Here is a 27358-nt window from a genome sequence, read left to right as displayed (position 1 = left end):
TTTATGTGGGTTCCTGGTATTGAACTCAGGTCGTCAGGTTTGGGTGGTAAGTGCCTTTAACCGCTGAGCCATCTTTTTTTTTTTTTTTTTTTTTTTTTTGCTTTTCAAGACAGCAAGACAGGGTTTCTCTGTGTAGCCTGGCTGTCCTGGAACTCACTTTGTAGACCAGGCTGGCCTCGAATTTAGAAGTCTTCATGCCTCTGCCTCCCAAGTGCTGGGATTAAAGGGGTGCGCCACCACCGCCCGGCCCGCAGAGACATCTTGTTGGCTCATACTGTATCCATTTCTAATGAAAGTGCCCACTGCTTTATATAGCTGTGATAACTGTAGCAGGGCTTTCCTGGCCTGACCTTGGTCCAGCTCTGGACCTGCTTTATGAGAATTCTGTGATTTGAGCTTCTCCGAGACTTTGCTTTCTTTCTATAGAATGACACATTTGTGCCTGCCTTGCTCTCAATCTGGGGTGTAAATCTCTGATCACATCTTATGTGCTGCATATTCTCAACAGTGTGAGGAGTGTCGTCATGACTGGCCATCTCTACCCGGCCTGCCTTTTCCTTGGCATGTGTTTCTGATTGTTATTGAAATCTTGGATGATCTTCTGAACTGACGCCGTTGATAGATAAATACGGTTTTAATGAGATTTTAACCAGAACTATGCCTTATGTTTCAGTTCATTTCAGAAAGCTTTATGTTAATAACTATAAACACCCTCAGTTTCTTGTTTCACATTATAGACAGTAAAAAAAGTCTACATTGTTGTATTTTAGGTTTTAAGAAACAGGATACAATTAAGGTAAAGGATGAAATCAGCACAACTAGATAAAAGCTTCCTGTAAATAATAAAGCCCTAAGAAATGGCTTTCATTCCTTTTTTTTTTTTTTAAGGTAAGGCTGAATCTTCAGGGGAAGGGTATGACCGGCGGGTGGGGTGTGTTTAAGCCTGGACCTATCTGACTCTGTAGACAGTGCTGCTTCCTCTGAACACTGACAGTTTAGCAGCCAAGTGAAAACATTACGTGTAAGTATGATACGTAAAATTGATGCTGGAGCAGTTAAGAGTGCTTGCTATCCTTGCAGAGATCCTGGGTTCGAGACTTGAGAGATTGCTCAGCAGTTAAGAGCACTCACTGGCTGCTCTTGCAGAGGACTCACCTTTGATTCCCAGCACCCTTGTGGTGGCTCACAATCATCTGTAGCTCTTGCCCCAGGGGATCTGATAGTCTCTTCTTTTCTCCATTGGTTCTTCTGCACATGTAGTACATAAACCTATGCAGACTCAAGTAGATATGCATAGAAAAATAAATCCTTTGAAGGAGAGCAGGGAGGGGCGTATAGGAGGATTTGGAGGGAGGAAAGGAAAGGGAAGAGGAAAATGTTGTGATTAAATTATCATCTCAAAAATAACAATTCATAGCTGGGCAGTGGTGTCACATGCCTTTAATCCCAACACTTGGGAGGCAGAGGCAGGCGAATTTCTGAGAGTTCGAGGCTAGCCTGGTCTACAGAGTGAGTTCCAGGACAGCCAGGGCTACACAGAGAAACCCTGTCTCAAAAAAACAAAACAAAACAATTTACGGGCTGGAGAGATGATTCAATGTGTAAGAGTACTAACTGCTCTTCCAGAGGTCCTGAGTTCAATTCCCAGCAACCACATGGTGGTTCACAACCATCTGTAATGAGATCTGATGCCCTCTTCTGGAGTGTCTGGAGACAGCTACAGTGTACTTACATATAATAAATAAATACATCTTTAAAAAAATATATAACAGTTTAAAGAAATCTTTATATGTTTGTTTCAATTTTTTTTTTCCTCTCTCTCTTTTTGCTTTCTGAGACAAGGTGTCTCTATGTGGCCCTGGCTGTCCTGCAAGTCTCATGTAAACCAGTCTGGTCTCAAACTCAGAGTCACCTGCCTCTGCCTTCCCGAGTGCTGGGATTAAAAGGCATTTGCTATCACTCCTACCCCCATCTCTGACTGGAGAGATGCCCAGTAGTCCTCTTTCAGTGGGTCTGACTTTGATGTCCCACGATGGCACAAGGTGGCTTACAACTGCTTGTGTGAGTTCCAGCTCCAGGGGAGCACAATGCCTCTGGTGTTCACGGCCACTCGAGCTGCACTGGCATACCCATTAAAAAGTTAGGACTTGCTTTGTATTGGTGTCACACAGCTTTAATTCCAGCCTCTGGGAGGCAAAGGCAGGCTTAGATAACCGTGAGTTCAAGGTCAGCCCGGTAGACAGAGCAAGTCTGTACAGGACAGCCAAGGCTACACGGAGAAACCCTGTCTCAAAAAAACCAACCTTAATGCTGAAGAACATAGGCAGGGACTAGGGTTGTTTTTTTTTTTTTTTTTTTTTTTTAATTTTTTTTTATTTATATGAGTGCACCATAACTGTCTTCAGACACACCAAAAGAGGACATCCGTTCCCATTACAGATGGTTGTGAGCCACCATGTGGTTGCTGGGAATTGAACTCAGGACCTCTGGAAGAACAGTCAGTGTTCTTAACCTCTGAGCCATCTCTCCAGCCTGGGACTAGGTATTCTTATTTTGTTGCCTATGACAATCTTCAGAGTACGGGGACTTGGCTGCTGCCACAGAATGAGCTGTTGCTGAAAATGTGCGTGCAGAGCTTGGGGAGAAGGTTCAGCAGTTGAGAGCACTGGCTGCTCTTGCAGGGAACCTGAGTTAATTTCCAAGCCACCTGGTGCTCACACTTGTCTGTTAGCTTCAGACTGTTCTGGGGGATTCAGTGGCCTTTTCTGGTATCAAACATGGACATGGCATTCAAACCTAGATACAGGCAGAACACATGCAGAGGAAGGGAATCTTTTCAGCGTATGGGCCAGTGTGTTGGCACAGTTAGTAGGAGCTGTTGCCTGACCTGAGTTTGACCCCCAAGTTTGACTCCCCATGGTGGAGAGAAAATTCCCTAAGGCCATCTGGTCTTCACATATATGAACGCACAGTAAGTGAATACATGTAATTGTGTCTATTGCTATACGTAAAAAAGTTTTTATTATAGGGCTGGGCCTGGTTGGTAGAGTACTTTTCTAGCATGCACATAACACTTGGTTTGATCCCCAGTGCCACATAAAACTGGGTGTGTGGTAAACATCTGATAGCCATAGGTCAGGAGGCAGGAGGATCAGAAGTTCAAGGTCACCTTCAGGCCACATAGTGAAGTCAGTCAGCCTGTGCTACATAAGACCCCCACCCCCACCCCCACACTGCAGTGTTAAGAATAGCAGTGAAAAAAGAAATGTGAGCCGTACTGTTCCCCTTCGACCTCCTTCCTCTAGGGTTTCTCTGTATCCTTGGCTGTGCTGGAATTCATTTTCAAGGCTGGCTCTGAACTCGCAGATCTGCTCTCCTTTGCCTCCCAAGTGCTGGGACTAAATAAAGGTGGACAACACCGTGCATGGCACAATATCATAATACTAAGTGTTTTTTTAATTTTTATTTTTTGGTTTTTCGAGACAGGGTTTCTCTGTATAGCCCTGGCTGTCCTGTAACTCACTCTGTAGACCAGGCTGCCCTCGAACTCAGAAATCCGCCTGCCTCTGCCTCCCGAGTGCTGGGATTAAAGGCGTGCGCCACCAGGCCCGGCTAAGATTGAACTTTTGTTGTCAGGCTTGTGCAGAAAGTGCCTAGTCCCATTGTCTTAGGTTTTACTGCTGTGAACATTCACCATGACCAAAGCATGTCTTATAAAAACAACATTTAATTGGGGCTGGTTTACAGGTTCAGAGGTTCAGTCCATTATCAAAGTGGGAGCATGGCAGTATCCAGGCAGGCATGGTGCAGATAGAGCTGAGAGTTCTACGTCTTCATCCAAAGGCTGCCAGTGTTCCTCTGGAGCAGCAAATGTTTTTCTTTTTAATTCAGGGTTTCTCTGTGTAGCCCCAGCTGTCCTGAAACTTGCTTTAGAAGACCAGGCTGGCCTCAAACTTAGAGATCTGCCTGCTTCTGCCTCCCGAGTGCTGCGATTAAAGGCGTGCTTTTGTATAGCCCTGGCTGTCCTGGAACTCACTTTGTAGACCAGGCTGGCCTTGATCTCAGAAATCCGACTGCCTCTGCCTCCTGAGTGCTGGGATTAAAGGAGTGAGCCACCTTGCCCGGCCCAACCTCTCTTTTTAAACAAATACTATATTTGTTACTATTGTGTGTATGAAACAGAGGGAGAGCTGGCAGGGCACAGTGGCTCCAGAGAGAAGAAAGTGTGGGTGTGGGGCTCTGGAGCCCCTGTATGTGTGTGGAGGCCAGTGGACACCTTTCAAAGGCTGTTTTTGTCCTTTGTGTGGGTTCCAGGGGTTAGACTCAGGTCACCAGGTTTGTGCAGCAAGTGTTCGAATTGGTTGGTTATCCTTCCTACCCCATGCTTCTTTTTTTTTTTCTTTCTCCTTTCTTCCTTAAAAAAAAAAAAAAAAAAAAAATCAGACTAGATGTGGTGTCAAATGCCTTTAACCCCAGGCAGAGGCAGGAGAATCTTTGTGTTCCAGGCCAGCCTGATCTACAGAGTGAGTTCTAGGACAGCCAGGGCTACACAGAGAAATGCTGTCTTGACCCCCCCCCCCATGTTTTCCCCTCATTCCCCCCAAGACCAGGTTTCTCCATGTAGCTTTAGCTGTCCTGGAACTTACTCTGTAGACCAGACTAATCTTGAACTCACAGAGATCCACTTGCCTCAGTCTCCTGAGCGCTGGGACTAAAGATGTGGCCATCACTATCCCCTCTTGCCCCCTTTCAGAAAAAATTTCTGAGTTTCTTTGATCTCAGACTTATAGTAGAAATGACTAATCTGGTTGCTTCCATGTGCCAAGCTTAGTAGGAATACATGTTATCCTGTATTCCTATAACTGTGTTATTTACAGTTCTCTAAGGAACAGGACTGATAGAATGAACTAATATATATCTATATATTAATAAAGAATTTATTAGAGTGGCTTTCAGGCTATGGTCAGTGTAGTCCAATAACAGCTGTCTCCTGAGGGAAAGGCCAAGATCCAAGAGACTGAATGTCTCAGCAGTTCCAGTCTGGTGCTGATGTTTCAGGGAGGCTTAGAGAACTGCCAGTTGGCGGCAGCCTGTGTTGGAATCCCAAAGACATAGGTTCAAACAACAGCCAAGGCCTGGGTCAGGACAGATGAACTTGCCAGTGAGAGTGGGGGCAAGTAGACAGAAAACAAAGCTCCCTTCCATGACCTTTTGTGTGGGCTTCCACCAGAAGGTGTAGTTCAGAGTTAGAGTGGGTTTTCTGACCTCAGGTGACCTGGTTTTAAGGTAGGTCTTCCAATGATACAACCAAGAAAACCCCTTCACAGGTGTACCTGGCTGTTTGGAGTTTAGTAAGTTACAGATAGTCATATTGACAATCAAAATGAGCCATTGCAGAAGATTTTGCCTTTTTAAAGAGCTAGAAGCCAGGTGTGGTAATATATGCCTTTACACCTTTAGTCCCAGCTCTGATGAGGCACAGGTAGGTGATCTCTGGGAGTTTGAGGCTAGTATTGTAGATTTGTGCTACTTGGTAGCACAACAGTCAAGTCTCCATGATAGGACACAATTTTCCTACCCCCATTAAACAAAAACAGCAACAACAAAACTGGGGGTGGGGGCACTGTGCCAAAATACAGATGTATGGTTCTGTCTGAAAACAAAATACATCATGGCTGGCCACGCACGGTAATCTGTTTTCCCTAATCGGCTGAGGACTTGGGGAAAGTGGTTCCTGCGATGTCAGCTCTCTGATTCTGCCACACTTTGTCTGCCACGATCTGTACTTAGCCTTCCTGTTTGCCTGTGTGTATCCAATTTTCTTTTACAGGAGAGAGAGGCTGAAATTGAGAAATGGATATTTCCCCTTAGGAAGTAGGATGAAGGGAGCGGTCTTAGTCAGTGTTCTATTGCTGTGGTGAAACACATGACCAAGGCAACTTAAAAGGAAGCAAGGGCTAGTCTATTATCATCATGGTGGGGAGTATGGTGGCAGGCAGACAGACAGACAGGCATGGTGCTGGGGAAGTAGCTCAGAGCTCACATCTGATCCACAGGTTCCAAGCAGAGAGACAGACACTGGTGTAGGCTTTTGACCCCAGTGACACTTCCAACAAGAGCACACCTCCTCCAACAGGACCACACATCCTCCAAGGAGACCATACTTCCTAATCTTTCCCAAGTAGAACCATCAACAGGGATCAAACATTCAGACACATATCTCAGGCTATAATTTAGTGGTAGAGTGCCTGCTTGCCTAGCACGTCTGAGGCCCTGGTGTGTGTGGGGGTGTATGGGTGTGACTTGATATGGTGTCCCAGGCTTGCTTCGGATTTACAGTGATCCTCTAGCCTGGGCCTTTTGCTAGGAATACAGGGTACAGCAATACACCTGATGAGGCCCTGGGTATCTCTTTAGCACTACCCAAAACAAAGTAAAACAAAACCCCCAGAGAAGCGGAAAAGAATATATTTTTTCGGCTTTCTTCCAAAGCTGGAATCAAAGAGGGACCTCATCTGCTCTTCCCCTGTGTACGTCTTGCCTTCTAGCAGAAGGGATGAAGGGGTTGGCTGCTTCTGCTTTCTCTTGTCTCATATCTTGGTTGTCAGCATTGCACCATCAGCTTTGAGCAGCTGACCCTAGGTTGCTTTTGGCATTGAGCAGAACTGAAATAAACCTTTTGGGGAAGTATGTTTTGTAAGTTCATGTCATTCTTGATTAAGTCTTTCAGACTTTATTCTCAAAGAGGTGGACTACTACTGTGTGTTTTCTTTTGTTTTTAAATTAATTTGTATGTACCTGTGTGTGCATTTGTATGTGCTCATGCTACAGTGTGGAAGTGGAGGTTAGAGGACAGTTAGCAGGAGGCTCTTCTCTTTTTCCATCCTGTGTATCATGGGGAGTGAATTCAAGCTGCCTAATTTCAATGGCAAGTACCTTTAGCCTCTGAACTGTCTCACCAGCTTTTCTAAGTTGACTCCTTTCCTTCATTATTAGTAATAAAGCCTTTGGCCTTTACCCTCTGCATTTACTTGGATTTCTTGAAATTCTTTCCCAGTTCATTATCAGGACTGTCTCAGCTTTAGGGGCACTGCCATCTCTCAGGTCTTTAGGTAGAACCTCTGAATGAGCACTGTGGGTTTTCAGTTTTCCTTCATGAAGGTGGAGGCAGCTCTTGCCCTCAGAGCCATCTTGGGCAATGCAGGAATTTTAGCGTTCTGGTCATTCTAGTGCCAGTGGTTCCCAGCTAGGTCTACAGAGGCTATTAATTTCAGTAGGGTGTAGCCATGATGCCTGGCATCTCTTTTATGTGCAGGACTCAGATGCTGAGATGCATAATCCTGCTCTGGATCCTGTTGTTGCCCTATTGAGAAATGCTCTTTTTTATGTTTTTAGTAAAGACTTATTTTATTTATTTATTTTGGTTTTTCGAGACAGGGTTTCTCTGTATAGCCCTGGCTGTCCTGGAACTCACTCTGTAGACCAGGATGGCCTTGAACTCAGAAATCCACCTGCCTCTGCCTCCCGAGTGCTGGGATTAAAGGTGTGCAGCACCACACCCGGCTAAGATGTATTTATTATTATACATAAGAACACTGTAGCTGTCTTCAGACACACCAGAAGAGGGTGTCAGATCTCATTATGGGTGTTGTGAGCTACCATCTGGTTGCCGGCATTTGAACTCGGGACCTTTGGAAGAGCAGTCAATGCTCTTACCTGCTGAGTCATCATGCCAGCCCTGAAATGCTCTTCTATTAGGGTACCCAGCTCTCTGCAGGTGACAGTTCTCTCACTTCATCTTTTTTGTTTTTGAGAGAGGGTTTCTCTGTGTAGCCCTGGCTGTCCTGGAGCTCGCTCACTCTGTAGATCAGACTGGCCTTCAGCTCACAAAGATCTGCCTTCACTTCTTTTTATAATCAGTTCTTTGTTGATTAAAATTGTGCAAAAAGAAGCGGGGCATGGTGGCGCATGCCTTTAATCCCAGCACTTGGGAGGCAGAGGCCAGCCTGGTCTACAGAGTGAGTTCCAGGACAGCCAGGGCTACACAGAGAAACCCTGTCTTGAAAAAAAACAAAACAAACAAACAAACAAAAATGTGTAAAAAGAAGTTGCCTTTCCTTCTTGGGAAACCTTAACCTGACAGCAAAGAGGGTTTGTCTGGTCACTCTACTTTAGATTTCCTGAGCCATCAGCTCAGTACTCACTGGGTGACGCCTTTCCTTCTGTGGTCAGAAGGCTTGGGGCTTTTGTAGCTACTTGATAATCTTGGCACCAAGAAATACCCTCCCAGCACCTAGGCACTAGTTCCATAGGTTTTTCCTTTTTCTAATTCAGAGTATCATGTACTCCATACTAGCTTTGAGACTCCCCGTGTATCCTAGGATGACTTTGAATTTACTTTGAATTAATTTTATGGGTATTCGATCTATGTGTATTATGTTTGTGTACCCAGAGGTCCAGGAGGTGTTGGTTCACCTGGGGTTGTAGTTAGAAGTGGTTGTGATTTACCCTCCTTGTGTAGGAATTGAACTCAGGGCTTTGTACATGCTAGGCAAGCATTCTGTGAACTAAGCTAGTCTCAGAAAACACTATATGCCTTTTATTTACTGATTTTTGTAGTGCTGGGATTGAATGCTGTAAGGTCTTGTGCAGACAGTCACTCGCCCCACTGCTAAGCTTCTACAACTCAGCCTAAAGTCCTTAAACAATGTTGAGGGTTTTTTGCCCAGTTAAAACTAAGTCCAGCTTTCCCCATCTTTATAATTATTCTCTTGAAATTTGCCTTATGTTTATACTGTTTGTATTGTTAATATAGAGCTCTGAAGCTACAAAGTGTGCTCTCTGCACAGGATATTTTAAAATTTCTTTTTCTTTATAAACATTAAATATTTTCTTCATTTCTTTTTTTGTTATCTTTTTGTTGTTGTTGTTGATGATGTTGAGATGGGATTTCTTTCTGTGTAGCCCTGGCTGTCCTGGTACTTACTCTGTACAACAGGCTGTTAATAAATGCTGAGATCTGTGCTTCTGCCTCCCCAGTGCTGAGACTAAAGGCATTCACCATCTCGCCTGGTTGTCTTTTTTGGTTGTCTTGATTTCAAATTTCTATTCGGAGTATTTTCTTTGAAGAATACTGGTTAATGGAGTGTGAAACCTTCCCCTTCTTGAGTGTGTCCATATTTCATAGTGCCCAGACAATTGATGAGTTCTGAATGTCAGCTGGAAGACCAAGATGGCAGTTGGCAGGTTAGTCACTCAGCTTTCTTGATGGTTTCTTTGTAGAGCAGTCAGGCTGTCACACTTTCTTGTCTCCTGGTGTAGATCAGGGGCCTGCGGGATTGCTAGGCCTTTCTTAGAAGTGGATTGGTTAAACACGGCAATACCCTTTCCCTTCTTGTGTCGCTTTCCCGTATTAAAGCCCCCCAATTGGTGTTGGCCACACCTTTAATCCCAGCACAGATGTAGAGACAGGCACATCTCTGAATTTGAGGCCAGCCTGCTCTACAGAGAAAGTTCCAGGACAGCTAAGGCTACATAGTGAGACCCTGCCTCTCGAAACAAAACAAAACAAAAATACAACAACAAAAAGCTCTATCCACACTTGCTGAACTAGAATCTCCAGAGTTGGTTCAGGTTGCTTGTGGTAGGCACCTGAGGTTGATAAACAGGCGTCTCTGTGAGACACCCATTTCATACATTCCTTTAGTGTATCTTCCTCCTCCGTCCATTCTGAGTTAGGCCTCAGGAAAGTTACCCCTTCATGCTTTCCTAGCCCTACTATGCCTTACAAACTGTTGTGCCATTATGGAATGTGTAGTGCAAAGGGTCTTTTGGTTTTGGTGACATAGGAGCCAATAAGGTGGCCTTTGCCATCACAAACCATGGCTGCATAAGGAGAGGACTTTCCTGCCTTAGAGGTGATCTGGAACAGAGAAGATGTAGCCTGGTAGATGGAATAGGGCTAATGTTTTTGTTGTAGGTTAGAACGCATCTTGGGTGATTGGTTGGGAGGTCTGATTGAGGTAGTGGTGGGGAGTGGCAGGCCAGTAACATGAAGGATGTGACCATGTATATGTGGGCATGAGTCATGGTACATTGTGGGTGGCTTGGGTTAAGATGCCTTCTGTATGTTCATTGGTGTTGGGGAAATGGTGGCAAACATGGGGCTGATACACAGTGGAAAAGCAAGTGACAGACAATGTAAAGACATCTTACACTGGATTCTGAAACAGTCCTAGTCATGGACCTTTGCTACGTTGTTTATGAGATCCCTTAGTTTCAGATCTTGTTATGATGTAGTTTCCAGCTCCTTGACTTACCATGCTGTTGATAGCTGAAGAAATTGAGGCTCAGTACTGCTTTCTTGTTTCCGTCCTCATCCCAGACTGGCTGGTTGTGCTCTTTGCCTGTGCCCATCCTGGGGTGGAGCCCTGAAATTCCAACTTAAAGTGTTAGGAAGGGAAGGTTTGTGGGTATCCATTTGCCTTTGCTTTCTAGACCCAGGCTCATTCATTTTTATCTCAACTTCCTGTATGTAGCTGGCGCTGGAAGTATTTAGCTCTGTAGATCTCTGTTGCATGTTTACTCCTGTGGAGTTGCTGGGGGACAGCTGCTTTTTTGTTTATTTTATTTTCAATCCCCCCCCTCTGCAGCCTGTAGCTGACCTTGAACCCACAACAGTCCATCTGTGTTATTCTCCCAAGTATTGAGACTACAAGTGTTAGCTACCATACCTGGCTCTGCTGAGGGTATTTAAACAGATAGTACGACCAGCCCAAAGAGGAGGTGTTATTTTTATAGAAGCATGGTTCCCCTCATTGTGTTAAGTGGGTTGCTTGAGATTGGGATTTGTTTTGGTCTGGGGCAAGGGTCTTAGAGGCAATGACACTGCAGATGGGACTACCCTGCCTCCATTCTTCCTTACCTGATGCAGTGTATTTTGGTCCTCATGCACATATTGTCATTAGTGATGCTGTTACCTGGTTTAATCTGAAGGAGTCAGGAGGGATCTGAATATGTGGTGCTTTCCCTGATTTGACACCCCTTTATGCTTTGTTAATCAACAGGAGCTTGAAGAGATCCGCAAATGTGGGATGAAAAACTTCCGTAACATCCAGGTTGATGAAGCTAATTTATTGACTTGGCAAGGGCTTATTGTTCCTGTGAGTATTGAACACTTCCACTTATTAGATTATTCTTTCAGGTGGTATGCTGCTACTGCCGGCCGTGTCTCTGTGTCCCTCAGTAAGTTCCCAGTCTGGGCAGACCATAAATGGGCAGAAGTGGGCAGTGGCTACAGGGTGACAAGCAGGGTAGAGTATGGCCTTGTGCTCTGGAGTAAAATCCTGGCTTTATATTGGGGTTTTAAAATTGTAGATCAATAGTTATTTACAAAGAGAAAGGAATGTGTGTCTGCTCCTTTTGTTGCCCATCCCCCTGGCTTTTGAATGACTTGCCCTGTTTATAAGGTTGAGACTCCTGTCTGTCTGCTTTGGTAGAGAGCTGGCTTCCCATACAGACCTTGGTTGGCTTTCCCCATGGATTTTCATCTGTGACTAACCTTCTAGACACCCGTGCTTTATTCGTGCCACGCTCTAGTGTGTGCCTTGGCTTGTCTCTAATCACTAGTCCTGATTTCCTCTGTGCCCTTCCCTCCACTGCACTTTGCAGAAGCTTTTCTCCAGTGTCTGCCCCAGTAGCCCTACATCCTTCAAGGATGCCTTCCAACAGGCCCAGCTTCCTCCTAAGGATACTGGTTTGTTTATCACTCTCTTGATTTTGTGTCTTTCCTTCCATCTTCTCCGATTCCCTTCTCCTTCTGGAGACTTGAGCTGTACTTGACTTCCTGTTTCTCCCACTCCAAATCGCTCGGTCCTTTCAGTGGTCACGTATCTGACACTTGTTGGCCTCCTGAAGCTTTGCCCCTTCCTTTGCCAGGGTCCTAGTCCTTAAGCCTGTGATCAGTCTTGATACTTTCTGGCTTGCTACTAATTTCTCCTCACTCTTTTTATCCTGTTTTATCTCTGGGGACCCTTCTAACATCAAGTTGCTTGCTATATGTGAAAGATTCCTACCCATCTCCCCCCCCCCCCCCGCCTTCTCTCTAGAGGTAGACTATTTGTCCAATGTACAGCCTCACTTGGACATTGGAGACTTGCAATCACCTTAACCTACAGCGTTGACCTACATCGATAAGCTCTCCTACTTTCTTTCTTCCATACTCATTATCTTTCTTTCTTTTCTCTCTTGCCCATCTGAGCCTCAGGTTCTTTCCCTGTATCTGACTCGCCTTTCATTGGTACTTAGAATTGTACCAATAAGAGTCTGCACTCTTTATCGAGAAAGAATGCAAAGTTCCTTATTGCAGATTCTTGATTCTGGTTATAACATTAGACAGCAAACACTGGTTTAGATAATTTTAAATCTGGGATCTTCTAGTCTAGATGTAGAAATAAATCCTCTGAGGTGTTTTTTTTTTTTTTTTTTCTTGAAGGCGGTTGGGCTCAGCACACAGGGAGGGTGGCTAGGAAGCCCTTAGCTACTAGAGGCTGGCCTGTGTCTATAGCTCTAGCCTGTGTGACTTGTCAGGGTAAGTAGGAGAGCCAGAGCCATCTGATCCACCTCTCTGTCCATTTGCTAATTGAGATTGTATATTACTAAGATGTCAATGGCTGATCCATGGTTCTCTGGAAAATTAAAGGAATGAATAAACTGGTTTTTAGTGGTAAGGCTGGGGTAGTGTCATCATGTCGGGTCACTGTCAGCAAACTGCTTCCAGCTCACACCAAGGTCTCTGGGTTCATGCTGGCTGAACCTATGACATAGTGGTGGGAGGACTCATTATGGTACAGATTGGCTAGTCAAATCCCAGTGTGCTTTGAGGATCTGGAGGTATCTAGGCTCCAAAGATGTGCCTTCATTTGAAGCAGCTGCACTCTGGGGGCAACTGTGTCAGGGCTGCTCAGATCTTTTCATTGCTCCATTCCCCTGCTATGATCATTGTCCATGGTATTTCTTCTTTCCTCAGGATAGCCACTGTATGTGATTCTTTTGCATCACAGGGAATAGGTCAGCATGGGAATCTTCTATTTAAGTTTACCTGAAGTCTACCCACTTAGAGTGAAAGTAGACTTAGCCAATAAAATCATGGCAATTCAATCTTTGTTCTATCCTACTCTTCTATTTTATAGGAAGATACTGATCCTTAGTCCTTAAGCCTGACTGAAGCATTCAGGGGGCTGAGTGACACTCTTACAGACGGTGCATCAGTGCCATGCAGCTCAGGTTCACTTATCTATTTGTTGTTGCACTGGGAACTTAACCTAGAACTTTGTGGATGTAAATGCTTTCTATCACTAAGTTCATTGCCCTGTCCCTTTAATATTTTTATTTTACGAGTGTTTTGCCTACGTGTATGTCTGTGTACAGTGTTCAGGCCTAATGTCATCAGAGGCCAGAAGAGGGCATTGGATTCCCTCAGAACTTATTTAGCTTCCCTGTGGGTGCTGAAAACCAAACCTAGATCTTCTGTAAGAATAAGTGCTCTTAACTTTTGAGCCATCTCTCCAGCCCCACCATTAAAATCATTTTAATTAATTAATTAATTAATTAATTTTGAGACAGAGTCTCTACATGGTCCTGACTGCCCTGGAATTATATAGACCAGGCTGACCTCAAACTCACATAAATGCAGCTGCTTTTGCCTCCGCAGCGCTGGGATTAAAAGCATGTACCATGATGCCCAGCTCCACCATTACTCTGTGTGTGTGTGTGGTCTCTCCGTCTCTCTCATGTAGCTCAACCTAGCTGAAGATGACCTTAAACTCCTGACCCTCCTGTTTGGATCTTTGCTGGGCAGGTGTATAGGTACCACTTTTGGCTCCCTTTTGACTTTTTGTGGCAGGGTTTCACTTTGTAGCTGAAACTGGCTTTGAATTCAAAGCAGTCTCCAAGTTCAGCCTCTTAGTGTTAGAATGGCAGATAAAAGGCATCATTCAAGTTTATTAAAATGCTTAAAATTTTATTTATTTATTTACTTATTTTTGGTTTTTCTGGATAGGGTTTCTCTGTATAGTCCTGGCTTTCCCGGAACTCACTATGTAGACAGACTGGCCTCAAACTCACAGAGAACCACCTGCCTGAGTTCTGGGATTAATTTGCATTGGTCACCACTGCCTTTTAAGAAGAGGGAGGTTGTGGTGGTGGGGAAGTCAGGGTGGCATTTGCCTTAATCTCAGCATTTAGAAGGCAGAGACAGCCAGACTCTTAAGAGTTTTAGGCCATCCAGATTTACATAGTGAGTCCTAGGACAGCCGTGGATACATATTAACAACTTGTCTTAAACAAACAAAAAAATCCAAAACCAGCAAAAATTAAACATTAAAAAAAAAAATCAGTTGAATGTATGAGTCAGCTCACTAGCTAGCCTGCCTCCCTTCCTTCTCTTCCTTCTTTCCTTACTCCAGTGGGGTCTTATGTGTTCCAGGCTGGCCTTGAACTTGATATATTATTGAGTATGGCCTTGAATTTGTTTTTTTTTCTGCCTTTGGCTCTTGAGGGCAGTCTTCTTTGGAACTGAAGATCAAGCCCAGAGCATCACGCTAGGCACACATTCTGCCAACTGAATTAGATCTCTTAACTCCATGGAGGTTTGTTTCTGGGCTTTCCTTTTTTTTTTTTTTTTTTTTTTTTTAAAGATTTATTTATTTATTATATGTAAGTACACTGTAGCTGTCTTCAGACACTCCAGAAGAGGGTGCCAGATCTTGTTACGGATGGTTGTGAACCACCATGTGGTTGCTGGGATTTGAACTCAGGACCTTCGGAAGAGCAGTCGGGTGCTCTTACCTGCTGAGCCATCTCACCAGCCCGCTTTCCATTGTTTTAAGAAGCTGTTTTATAAGTGTGCTCAGTTGTGAGTGGTGTTTCGAGGACAGCTTTCCAATGTCTGTCCCCACTTTGTACCTTGTTTCATAAAGGCTCTTTTTGTTCTGTTTTGCCTTTTGGGCTAAGTATTGCAGAGCCTCCTTCACCTTTTATCTCTGTGTAGGAAGGCTAGCATTACAGACCCCATTGTATGGCATCTGATTTCCTTGTGGGTTCTGGAGATTTGAACCCAGGTCTTCAGACAGTTAACACTTTTTTACCTACTGAGCTATCTCCTTAGCCCAAGGTTCTTAACTTTATTCTGTTAATACTGGTTAGTCATTTTACTCTAGTGCTACATTGTTTTGATTATCACTTATGAGAGACATTTGTTTCATTTTTGTTCTCCTTTCTTTTTTGACACTTGGTCGCCTGGGGTACCCCAGGCTGGCTTAGAATGTACCATGTGTGACCCAGACTGACCTCTTTTCTTGACCTTCCAAATGCTAAGATTTCAGGTGTGAGCTACCCCAGTCAGTTTATAGTTAGTTTTGAAATGAGAAAGTGGAACTCTTCCACCTTTAGTCTTTTACAGTTAGAATTATTTACCACTTGATTTGGGTAAAGGTCCCTGGGAATTCTGTGCGGGATTGTTTTTCACTTTGCTAAACAAAACATTGTTGAGATTTTGATATAGATTGTGTTTAATCACTTTTGGAAGTGTTCTCATCTTATAGTAGTAGTGTTGTCTTATTTTTGTTTGTTTTCAAGACAGGGTTTCTCTTTGTAGCCTTAGCTGTCCTGGAACTCACTCTGAGAACTAGGCTGGCCTGGAACTCAGAGATCCACCTGTTTCTGTCTCCTGAGACTAAAGGTATGTGCCATCATTACCTGGGCTTTTTGTTTTGTTTTGTTTTGTTTTAAAGATTTATTTATTTATTATATGTAAGTACACTGTAGCTGTCTTCAGACACTCCAGAAGAGGGAGTCAGATCTTGTTAAGGATGGTTGTGAGCCACCATATGGTTGCTGGGATTTGAACTCTGCACCTTTGGAAGAGCAGTTGGGTGCTCTTACCTGCTGAGCCATCTCACCAGCCCTTGTTTTGTTTTTTTAAGAATGGGTCTCTATGTAGGCTTGCCTATCTTGGAGCTTGATGTGTAAACTCTTTGCTCATAACTTCTCAAAGTGATCCTTTTTGATCATTTTGCTACTAGTTTTATTCTCATTTTGCTTTGCCTTTTCTCCTAACAGGCGATCAGGTTCATTAAAGTAGCTGTAGTTGTTTTGTGTAGTATTTGCGTTTGTAGCATCCCTCTTTGATGGATGTTTTCATTTGTTCATCTCAGTTTATTCTCCTGCCTCTCCCTTTTCAGTAGTTCATTGGACCAACCTCCTCTCTCCTCTTTTCTCTTTCTTTTCTTTCTTTCCCTCTTTTTTCTTTCTCTTGTTGTGGTATTCTGGTCTCAACCCAGGGTCTAGTCCCTGCCACTAAGCTCTAGGCCATCTCGTTCTGCTGTTCACTTCTCCTTGTATTTCTGTGTGGCCAGAAAAGTTACTTGGTATGGTTTTGATCCTCATAAATGTATTACATATATTTCTTTCTTTCTTTCTTTCTTTTTTTTTTTTTTTAAANATTTATTTATTTATTTATTTATTTATTTATTTATTTATTTAATGTAAGTACACTGTAGCTGTCTTCAGACACTCCAGAAGAGGGAGTCAGATCTCGTTAAGGATGGTTGTGAGCCACCATGTGGTTGCTGGGATTTGAACTCAGAACCTTTGGAAGAGCAGTAAAGTGCTCTTACCGGCTGAGCCATCTCACCAGCCCGATATATTTCTTTTTTAATTTTGCCAACTTTTATTGACAAATTTTGTGTTTTGGGACTTTATTATTTTTTTTATGGTCTTCTCTTTTTTGTCTTTATGTATGTATATGTGAGATATGTTTTCATTGTATTTTATTTACTCTGTTTCATGTGTACCTGTCATTTTGTACTTATGGGGGTTAGGAGAGTTGAATCTCTCTTATTGTGTTTTCTTCTCTATGTCTGTATCTCATGTCTTAAATGAGAATATAGGTTTTTCTACGAGTGTTATTTGATAAATATGGAGGTTGAGTCTTGGACAGTCGAAGGAATGTGTGCCCTTTCAGCTTGTCTGGGCAGTGTATGTCATGCCCTGTGTGTCTTGGGAGGAATGCCAAATGCCCTAGATTTTACATTTAATTTGATTAGAAACACTATATGGTCTGAGTCTGCACTTTGTGCTTTTATGAGATAATAGAGACAGTCCAGACTAAGAAAGTAATGTTCCGTTATGATGGTCAGTGGTTCATATGAGCATTGTCCCATTTAAAAGCTTTTCTCCATTTGTAACAAAATCTAAAAACTCGCTGATGTTATTAGGACATTTGGATGTGAAAGGGCTTTACTTTTACCTAGTTGAGATAACATGAAGTTAGAGCATCTGTGACAGAGAGCTAGAGACTTGTCCTGACTTTATTTCTAGGGTCAGTGATAGATTCAGAGAAGGAAAGACCAGAGGTAGAATGGAGTCTGGGGATTCTTGAAGGGGTGCCATGTAGAAAGAATAGGAGCTCGGTGTGGTGATGTACGATTTAAATCTCTGCCAGAGGGAGACAGCTCTGAGTTAGAAGCCAGGTAGCTATAGCAAGACCTACTACTATACCCCCAAAAGGTAAGTGGATCATAGATAATTTGGTCCCAGATGATGGAAAACTTCCTCTTGGATTTAACTGCAATAAAATGGCTTTGTGGCTTGGAGATTGGTGCCAAGAAATGAAGAATCTGAGATGTTTTACCCTTTTCCAAACTTACAGGGTAGCCTGCCATTTTATTTGGACGCTCATCCCACATGAGACCTCAGACAAAGACTGGTTATAGCAGGCAGTTGAAACACTGGTGCATTTGCTTGATTGCCTTTTGATTCAAGGTTCCACAGGAGACACAAACCTGGATACTTGCAAGTACTGTAGGTTACACTAAAGGAGAGAGAACTGAGTAGGGATTTTAGGCTGATCATTCAGCTACTGTCTTGCTTGTCAGACTTGCAGATGCAAATAAGGACAGCATTTGCCTGTGAGACTTGTTCTGGAACAGATGTATTGAGATAGGACTGAAAACCATCAGAATTTTAGTGAAGTTATATAGAAATGTTGTTGTTGGTTTGTTTTGTGTGTGTGTGTGTGTGGGGGGTATATATGTTGGTGTTTTGCCTACCTGGATGTTTATGTGAGGATGTTGGATGCCCTAGAACTGGAGTTACAAATTTTTGTGAGCTGTCATGTGGGTACTGGATTCGCTTACAGTTTCAGAGGTTTAGTCCATTGTTGTTAAGGCAGGAAGCATGGCAGCATGCAGGCAGATATTACGGTGCTAGAGAAATAGAGAGGTTGACATATGGATCTAGATCCACAGGCAGTAAAAAGAGAGCCAGACACTGGGCTGGGCCTGACTTGGTTATTTCACAACCACCTGTACTGAACTCCAGGGAAACTGACACCTTCTTCTAGCCTCAGTGGGTACTCATACGCATGTATGAGTACAGTATATGAGTGCACTGTAGCTGTACAGATGGTTGTGAGCCTTCATGTGGTTGTTGGGAATTCAGTTTTAGGACCTCTGCTCACTCCAGCCAACCCCACTCACTCCAACCCAAAGATTTATTTATTGTTATAAATAAGTATACTGTAGCTGTCTTTAGACAGACGCACGGAAAAGGGCATCAGATCTCATTACCTGTGGTTGTGAGACTTGAACTCGGGACCTTTAGAAGAGCAGACTCTTACCCGCTGAGCCATCTCACCAACCCCCAGACACATACACTTAAAGTTGAAAAAAGTTAACAATTGTGTGTGCATATGCACGTAAAATATCCAAGGAATAAATTCCTAAAAATTGTCTAAAAGACTTTTTTCCTTGGTGTTCCTTTTTCTGCTGCTTTCTCACAGGACAAGTTTAGCTCTAGAATGTCAAGTGTTTACTTTTGGCTCTTTAAGCCTGTGGTAGTTAATCTTCATTGTGAACTTGACTGGATTTTGAATCACCTGAGGGTGTTGGGGGGAGGGGAGAACACGAACACACATTTCCATGAGGACTAAGCTAGATGAGCGAGGCTGCCTTGGATGATGGCGTCATGAGCTGGATGGAGTGGGACAAGAAAGCTGAGGGCAGTATTCTCCCCGCATCTGCTTCCTCTTTGCTGTCGTGGAGGTGTTCTGCTGTTTCGGTCCTATGGTAGACTGATCTCCCTGTCACTGAGAGCTAACGGACACAAGTTGTATCTCATTTTGTTGCAGGGATGAGAATTGTAACTACTCCAGTGACTTTACCCAGCAGACAGTTTTAATTTTATGCCCTTTCACAAAAAAATAACTTGGTCAAGCTGGACATGGTTGCAACTCTCCTTTGATCTCGATACTGGGGCAATGTAGGCTGTATTTTCTGTCCCCCGGTCTATGATTTGCACATACCACAGCCATTTCTTTGTCTACATAAGTGTCTTAGTTGGATTTTATTACTGTGAAGAGACACCATGACCATAGCAAGTCTTACAAAAGACAACATTTAATCAGGGCTGGCTTACAGTTTTAGAGGTTCAGTCCATTATCATCATAGCAGCAAGCATGCCAGCATGCAGACAGACAAGGTGCTAGAGAAGGAGCTGAGAGTTCTACATCTGGATCAGCAGACTGCAGGAAGAGAGAGGGGAGGGGAGAGGGAGGGAAACTGGGCCTGGCTGAGTCTTTGAAATCTCTCTCCCTCCCCTTCATGTTCCACATAGGCCACATCTACTCCATATGACTGCACCTAATAGTGCTACTCCCTGGTGAACAAGCATTCAAATCTATGAGCTTATGGGGCCATTTCTATTCAAATAACCACAACAAGGAAAGAAACCCACAGCAGTTAGGTAGCTTGACTATGAATACTCGGTAAGGATAACCTTTACTCTTGTAGCAAAAGACTCTCTTTTTTCCTTGTGTCTGGCACAGGGAACTTTACAAATTTAGTTTCTCATTGTTGTGACCTTCGCTAACAGGAACATGTGGTCCCTCTCAGTCTTCCAGCTTCTTGAAAACAGCATAAGCAGCATGAATCAGAAGGTTGATCAGCCCTAGATGTTGAGTGAAGACATTAGCAGCTCTTTTTTTTTTTTTTTTAAAGATTTATTTATTATATGTAAGTACACTGTAGCTGTCTTCGGACACTCCAGAAGAGGGAGTCAGATCTTGTTATGGATGGTTATGAGCCACCATGTAGTTGCTGGGATTTGAACTCGGGACCTTCGGAAGAGCAATTGGGTGCTCTTACCCACTGAGCCATCTCACCAGCAGCTCTTCAGCCAGCAGTTTATAGGAACAAGATATTTTTACATGGCTAAAGCAACATAAGCGGTAGTTTTGGTCAGCTGTACCCTCACTACATCTCTACCTTACCACTTTCATTCTCCCCTAAAGACCAAAAGGACTACTGCAGAGTTAGCTGCCTGAGTAGAAAAGTTCAGAGTACAGACAGGACAAGCTTTTTAATTGGTCTAGAAAACTATGTGTTCCTTAAAGAAGGAATTGAAGGATTGGTAAAATGTGGCTTAGCAGGTAAAGGCTCCTGGAACCAAGCCTACATCATAATGGAAGGAGAAAATGCATTCCTGACCTCCACATGCACAGATATGCAGATGATGGCAAACAAGCATAATTTATAATTATTTTTAAAAGGTAGAATTGAGAAGGTTTGCTGGGATGAATTTTGAATGCGAGAGAGTGAGAAAGACAGAGAGAGACACACAGAGACCTGTTATTTCTAGCAGTGTGTGGCTGCCTTCTATACACAGGCATATTTGACTTTTCTTGAATATCCCCACTCTGGCTAGTTAGTATTTATCCACATTCCCAACCAGCCTGCCTGGCAGTGTCTGTGTGTGTATTCAGTACCTTGATTTAGGGTACAACTTACAGTCTTAGCAGCTTCTTGGCCAACTGCTTGTTCACATCCTCCCAGCATGCCCTGTGTTGTTCCCTCTAATCTGACACCCTAGTCTTTAGCCCTCTGCTAGAAGGCCTTTCACTTCTTTTACTCAGCCTACTCCTCTATCTTCCTGAGGACATTGTTCCTTGATTGGGGCTAGAGTATAGGAATCTGGAGACTGAATGCATATCAGTTTCAACTGCCAGTGGGTACATCTGTTTGTTGGAGAGTGTCTATTTAGACCCAGGGTATATGGAGGTAGGATGAAGTATGGGGCCTGCCAGGGTACTCCTGGGCATCTTAAAAACCAGGAAGCTCAGATATAAGAACAGTACAAAGTTGGGGGACTCTTCAGTTCTGGAGATGGGTAGGGTGGAAGTCCCAAAGAGTTCATTCTTTTTTGTTTGTTTGTTTGTTTGTTTGTTTGTTTTTTCGAGACAGGGTTTCTCTGTATAGCCCTGGCTGTCCTGGAACTCACTTTGTAGACCAGGCTGACCTTGAACTCAGAAATCCACCTGCCTCTGCCTCCAGAGCGCTGGGACTAAAGGCGTGTGCCACCATACCTGGCTAAGAGTTCATTCTTGTAGGGACACTGCCCCACCTCCCCCACCCCCCCCCCCCCGCGCATGGTACATACTCATGTCAACCAACCAAAGACCAGCCAGTCTCCTTTAAGTTCCACCATTGTCTTAGGGTTTTACTGCTGTGAATATACACCATGAGCAAGGCAAGTCTTACAAAGGACAGCATATATTTGGGGTTGGTTTACAGGTTCAGAGGTTCAGTCCATTATCATCAAGGTAGGAGTATGGTGTCATCTAGGCAGGCATGGTGCAGGCAGAGCTGAGAGCCCTACATCTTCATCTGAAGGCTGCTAGTGGAAGACTGACTTCCACACAGCTAGGAAGGAGGAGGGTCTTAAAGCCCGTACCCACAGTGATACATCTACTCCAACAGGGCCACACCTTCTAATAGTGCCACTCCCTGGCCTCCATAGACTTGTTCAAATACACAAGTCTATGGGTGGCCAACTTCCAAAGTCCTCATAGTCTATAGCAGTCTCACAATGTTAAAAGTCCAGAGTCTCTTCTGACATCCATCCAATCACTGAACTGTAATCCCCAAAGCAAGACAGGAAACCAGCTGGGCAAATTCCAAACTCTGCATCTCCATGTCTGATGTCAAAGCAGTCTTCAGGTCTCCACTCCTTTTTCATCTTTGTTGACTGCAACAAACTGCTTTCTCCTGGGCTGGTTCCACTCCCTGTTAGCAGCTTTCCTCAGGAGATACCCTACAGCTCTGGGATCTTGAACATCTTGGGGTCTCCAAAGCAACTTCAATGTTACCACTTCTCGTTTCAGTGTCTGGGATTCACATAAGATCTTCTGGGGTCCTCCAAAGGGATGACTCCACTTGGTTACTTCTCCAGCTCTGCCCTCTGTAGGTTGATCCACCCCACTGCTGCTGCTGTTTTTGGTGATCATCCTATGGTACTGGAATCTCCAGTATGCTGAGGTCTTCTACTGCAACTAGGCTTCACCATTAGCCTCTCAAGGGCTCTCTTCGTGGTACCAAACCTCAACTTCTTTGCACGATCCCTTCAGTCCTGGGCCATCAGCTGCAACTGAGGCTGCACCTTCACCAATGCTCTTCATGGCTCTTTCATGCCTTCAAAACCATTACCACCTGGGTGCCTCTTCTTACACATCACCAAGCACAGCAGCAGCACAAGGTACAACCTTGTCTATCTCTGGAACACAGCTTCTTTGTGCCCTCAGAAAACACTTCCCAGAATATTTCACCTCAGTGATGCTGGTCTCCTCTTAATCACTGCTAACTTCTTACCTCCAGTTAACCAGCATCAATTGTGTCAGTAGACCCTTCTATTTTTCACTCTAAAACCAGGCCACATGGCTGAAGCTGCTGTGTTCTGCTGCTTGCTGGGGCTGGAACATGCGTGCCCCACTCCCAACCCCCTTATTCTATTATCTCTTTTCTGACTCCTTGCTCTGTAGATTGACCTTGAATTGAGAGATCTTCATGGCTCTGTCTCCTGGTATTAAAGGTGTGTACCACCATGCCTGGANCTAAATTTAGCTGGGTAGGATCTTGGCCCCAAATCTCTCTCTCTCTCTTTTTTATTTGTTTGTTTGTTTGGTTGGTTTGGTTTTTCGAGACAGGGTTTCTCTCTGTAGCCCTGGCTGTCCTGGAACCCACTCTGTAGACCAGGCTGACCTCGAACTCAGAAATCCGCCTGCCTCTGCCTCCCAAGTGCTGGGATTAAAGGCATGCGCCACCACACCCGGCTAGAATACCAGTTTCAAAACCTACCATCACTTGGTATGTTCTGTACTGGGTTATTTACTCTGGTAGCTATGTTCACAGCTTCTTTTAAAAAAAGACAAAATACTTGTAAAAGTAAAACCTGTCTGGTGAAGAACTCTCAGAATTTTGTAGCAACAAAATGGAACCACTGGGAATAGCAGAACATACTGGGAAACAGGGAGGCAGTTATGATGTTGGATAAGAACTTTGCACCAAAGTTAGTCTTGAGGAAGTGAGGGTAAGTATCTGAGTGTATCTTGCCACCATTGACACAAATTCCCCTAAAAATAAGGTAAACACATGAAGCTTTAGCACTGTGTGGGAATCTTTCTATAGTTTTTCCTCCAGTCTGCAAATTAAAGGCCCAGAAGTATGAAATTTTGACTGGTGGCCCCTCAAGATAGTTGAGTGAGTTAAATGTACGTACTGCCTGAAGAAGAACTGAGCTCCGTCCCTGCTGTGAGAAGTAGGGGTTGCCACTGTGCTCCTGGATGTTTTACAAACCAGAGAGGCCAGATATAAAGGAAAGCAGTACAGATGGAGGGATTGCTTAGTTCTGGAGGGGAAGAGGGAGGAGGAAAGGCCAAAGAGTTCATTTTTGGGGACCCTGAGACTGTCACAGGGTAAGCTGATCCCTGTATGCATACGGTGGCACTGCTAGGACACACACAATTTAAAAAGTTAACCTCTAGGAGGGAAAGAAGAGAAAACCAAATGTAAATTAGGAATAACAACAAAATGTTAACTGACAACTGAAGGTGCACAGGCTGCTGTGCACCTCTACTTCAGGCACTTGGAAGGCTAGGGCTGGAAGAATGCTTGAGCCTAGTAGTTTAGGATTATCCTGGGCCTGGGCCTTTTCTTTTAAAAATGAGACAGGTAAGGCAAGACATGGTGGTGTGTACCTATAATTGCAGAGCTCAGGAAAAAAGAGGAATATTGCAAGTTCAAAGCTAGCTTCATCTACAGAGAGAGGAGGGGGAAAAAAAAAAAGAAGTCCTGGTGAGATGTTTCGGTGGGTAAGGGTGCTTCCTACTGAGGCTGATGACATGACTTTATTTCCCTGGAACCCACAGGTGGAAGAAGAGAAATGACTCACAGGGCACACATGTGTGCACATAAAGGTCCTCTGCTCCACATGTGTGCCCACACATAAACACCCACACAATGTTACAAAAAATTAAAGAGAGAAATATACAGATGACAAACAATATCTTTTGTCATTGAGAGAAACTTGAAACAATAGTGAGATGCTGCTCCACATCTCTTAGTATGGTGACAGTAAACTATATTGGCAGCTTAAATGCTGGCAAGACTGAAGCAACAGTCATTGCCAGAGCTGTACAGGGTTTCTTCTATTCCTACATAGATATCATGACCAAGAAGCAAGTTGGGGAGGAAAGGGTTTATTCAGTTTACACTTCTACATTGCTGTTCATCACCAAAGGAAGTCAGGACTGGAACTCAAACAGGTCAGGAAGCAGGAGCTGATGCAGAGGCCATGGAGGGATATTACTTATTGGGAAAATGGTTTAGTGTACACATCCGGGAGTTCACAACCATCTATAACTCTAGCTCAAGCTATCTGAGACCCTCTCTGGCTTCTCTAGCTACACACACACACACACACACACACACACACACACACACACACACACAATCTTTAAAAATGTACCTTCCACAATTTCATGTTCAAACTGATGGCACAGTTTGTTGGGGGCTGTGGAACTTTTAGGAGGTGGGGCCTGGCTGGTGGAAGTAAGTCACTAGGAATGTGCTTTGTGGATTTTAATCTGGGCTTCCCTCTTCTTTCTGTTTCTTTATCTACATTAATGAGAACTATGCGCCAAAATGAGCCTTTTTAAGTTGTTTTGGGATTTAGTTCCAGTGAAGAAGAAAATATAGATAACTTTATATAAAACCAAACATACTCTTGCAACATGAGCCAACAGTGGTACTCTTTGTTCTTTTTTAATCTGGACAGAATCCTTCCCAGAGAGTTCTTTAGCAGGGTTATTTATGATTACCAAGATGTCCAGACAAATATCATTTAGCACTAAAAACATGAGCTAATTGCATATTATGGAAGAAGCCACTCAAAAACCTACTATCCATATTTAATTCAGACTACTGTTAAAAAGGAAAAAAAAAGATGCTGTCAAAGGTGTGGCGTTTAAGCAACAGAAAGATTTCTCCTTGTACCAGATAGAAGCTGAGAAATATTTGTTCAAGTCATTGACAGATACAGTGTTTGATAGTTCTCAGGTTTTTGGTTAGTGAAAAGGATATTTCAGCCCTCTACAGTATCTCTTTTATAAGGGATCCACGCCCTGATGTGGCATTGACGGATAGGTGTATATATGCTAGTGTGGGGTGGGTGTTGATGCTAGGGACTGAACCTGGTTTCTTGGATGTGTTCTGCCACTGAGCTACACTTTTAGCCCTGATGATTTAGCTTTGTTTTAAATTTTATTTATTGTTATAGTATGTGTGTAAGAGAGGGAGGAAATGGGGGAATATTTGCTACAGCACACAGAATTCTGTGGGGTCGGTTTTCTCTTCCTGCCCTATGGTGCTGAGGCTCTAACTCAGGTTGTCAGGTTTGTATCGCTAATACTTTTACCCACTGAGCCGTGCTGATGCTTTTAATGGATGCATTCGGGTAGCACATGCACATTCAGATCATAGCAGCTCTATAATATACGATTCAAGTTCTAAGGTATAACTATGCAAAATCTATAAAATGGATAACTTCCAGTGAGAAACCTACTATGAACTATGGCCTCCAAGAAGTGCAATGTAGGCTCATGGATGGTAACATTTCACCTTCTTAATGAAGAACATTGATAGTGAGGGGATATTAGGCCCCTGGGTTTTTTTCAGTACTTTCATCTTTACTAAAATATACTCTAAAAAGGATAAAAATAGTCTACCTGTCTCATTTACGTTTCTGCTGCCATGAAGAGAATCTGAGCAAGGCAGTTTATGTAGAAAAAAACATTTATTGGGTCTTGTAGTTCTAGAGGGTAAGTCTGGCAGCAGGCAGAGAGGGCATTGGAGAGCTTACATCTGATCCACAAGCACAGGGCAGAGAGAGAGTGAGAGATAACTAGGAATGGCACAGGCTTATGGAAACGCCAAGCCGTTCCTCAGTGGCACAGCTTCTCCAACAAGGCCACACTTCCTAATCCTCCCCCAACAGTCCCACCATGCCAGTCATTCCAACATGAGCATTAGGGAGCACTGTCATTCAAACTATCATACTACTAAAAAAGTAGGCTGTAGTAATACTTTTATGACATTGATTTCAAACCACTTCACAGTTTACTGAGCATATTTGCTAGAAATCCTGGTTGGCTGTTGGATTTCCTTTTTGATAGAGGGCTTTAGTTGATGTATCATTGGTATTAATGAACAATTAAAGCAATCCTGGCTTAGCCATAGTTATGTGAAGTCTGGTATGTTCATTTTCCCCCTCCTTTTCTTTTAGGACAACCCTCCATATGATAAGGGAGCCTTCAGAATTGAAATCAACTTTCCAGCAGAGTATCCATTCAAACCACCCAAGATCACATTTAAAACAAAGATCTACCACCCTAACATCGATGAGAAGGGGCAGGTCTGTCTGCCAGTCATTAGTGCTGAAAACTGGAAGCCAGCCACCAAGACTGACCAAGGTGAGGCATGCACCTTTTTTCTCCCTGCCTTAGATAGAGCTCTTTTCTGGAAATACTACTTTGAGATGGAAGCTTGAAGGTTCTCTTTAATCCCCTCTCAGACAGAGCTGAGAAAACTACTACTGTAGCAACTCGAGTGTGTATAGAAGCGCTGCTGAGACCTCCCAGTCCTGTGAGGCTGCCTCATCTCAGTTGGCGTGTTGACTGTGCAGAGGCCCAGGCCCTTGAAATCGCAAAAACATGTGATAGTGCCTGATGGGGAGAGTGAGGGCGGGGCTGGATGCATATAGTGGTCATTGCCTAGAGTTCGCCTGGCAGAAAGGCAGGGATTGTAGCTCCACTAGAAGGTTTGGGTTCAAGACAAGATATGTCAGGGGCTGGTGAGATAGATGGCTCAGTGGGTAAGAGCAGCCGACTGCTCTTCTGAAGGTCCAGAGTTCAAATCCCAGCAACCACATGGTGGCTCACAACCATCCGTAACAAGATCTGACTCCTTCT

The 27358-nt window shown here is 43.8% G+C and overlaps 1 protein-coding gene across 1 annotated transcript in view; it reads left to right on the top strand.

Annotated features, from left to right (window-relative positions):
• Nucleotides 1-27358, top strand: part of Ube2l3 (ubiquitin conjugating enzyme E2 L3) — a 44858-nt gene that overhangs the window by 11129 nt on the left and 6371 nt on the right. Inside the window, exons 2-3 of the mRNA XM_021209402.1 lie at nt 11067-11162; nt 26674-26860. Of these exons, the coding sequence (XP_021065061.1) occupies nt 11067-11162; nt 26674-26860 (283 nt within the window). The remainder of the gene's footprint in view (nt 1-11066; nt 11163-26673; nt 26861-27358) is intronic.

Source organism: Mus pahari, chromosome 12 (genome assembly GCF_900095145.1).
Source record: "Mus pahari chromosome 12, PAHARI_EIJ_v1.1, whole genome shotgun sequence".
Lineage (NCBI taxonomy): Eukaryota > Metazoa > Chordata > Mammalia > Rodentia > Muridae > Mus > Mus pahari.
This window is presented reverse-complemented; position numbering and strand designations above follow the sequence as displayed.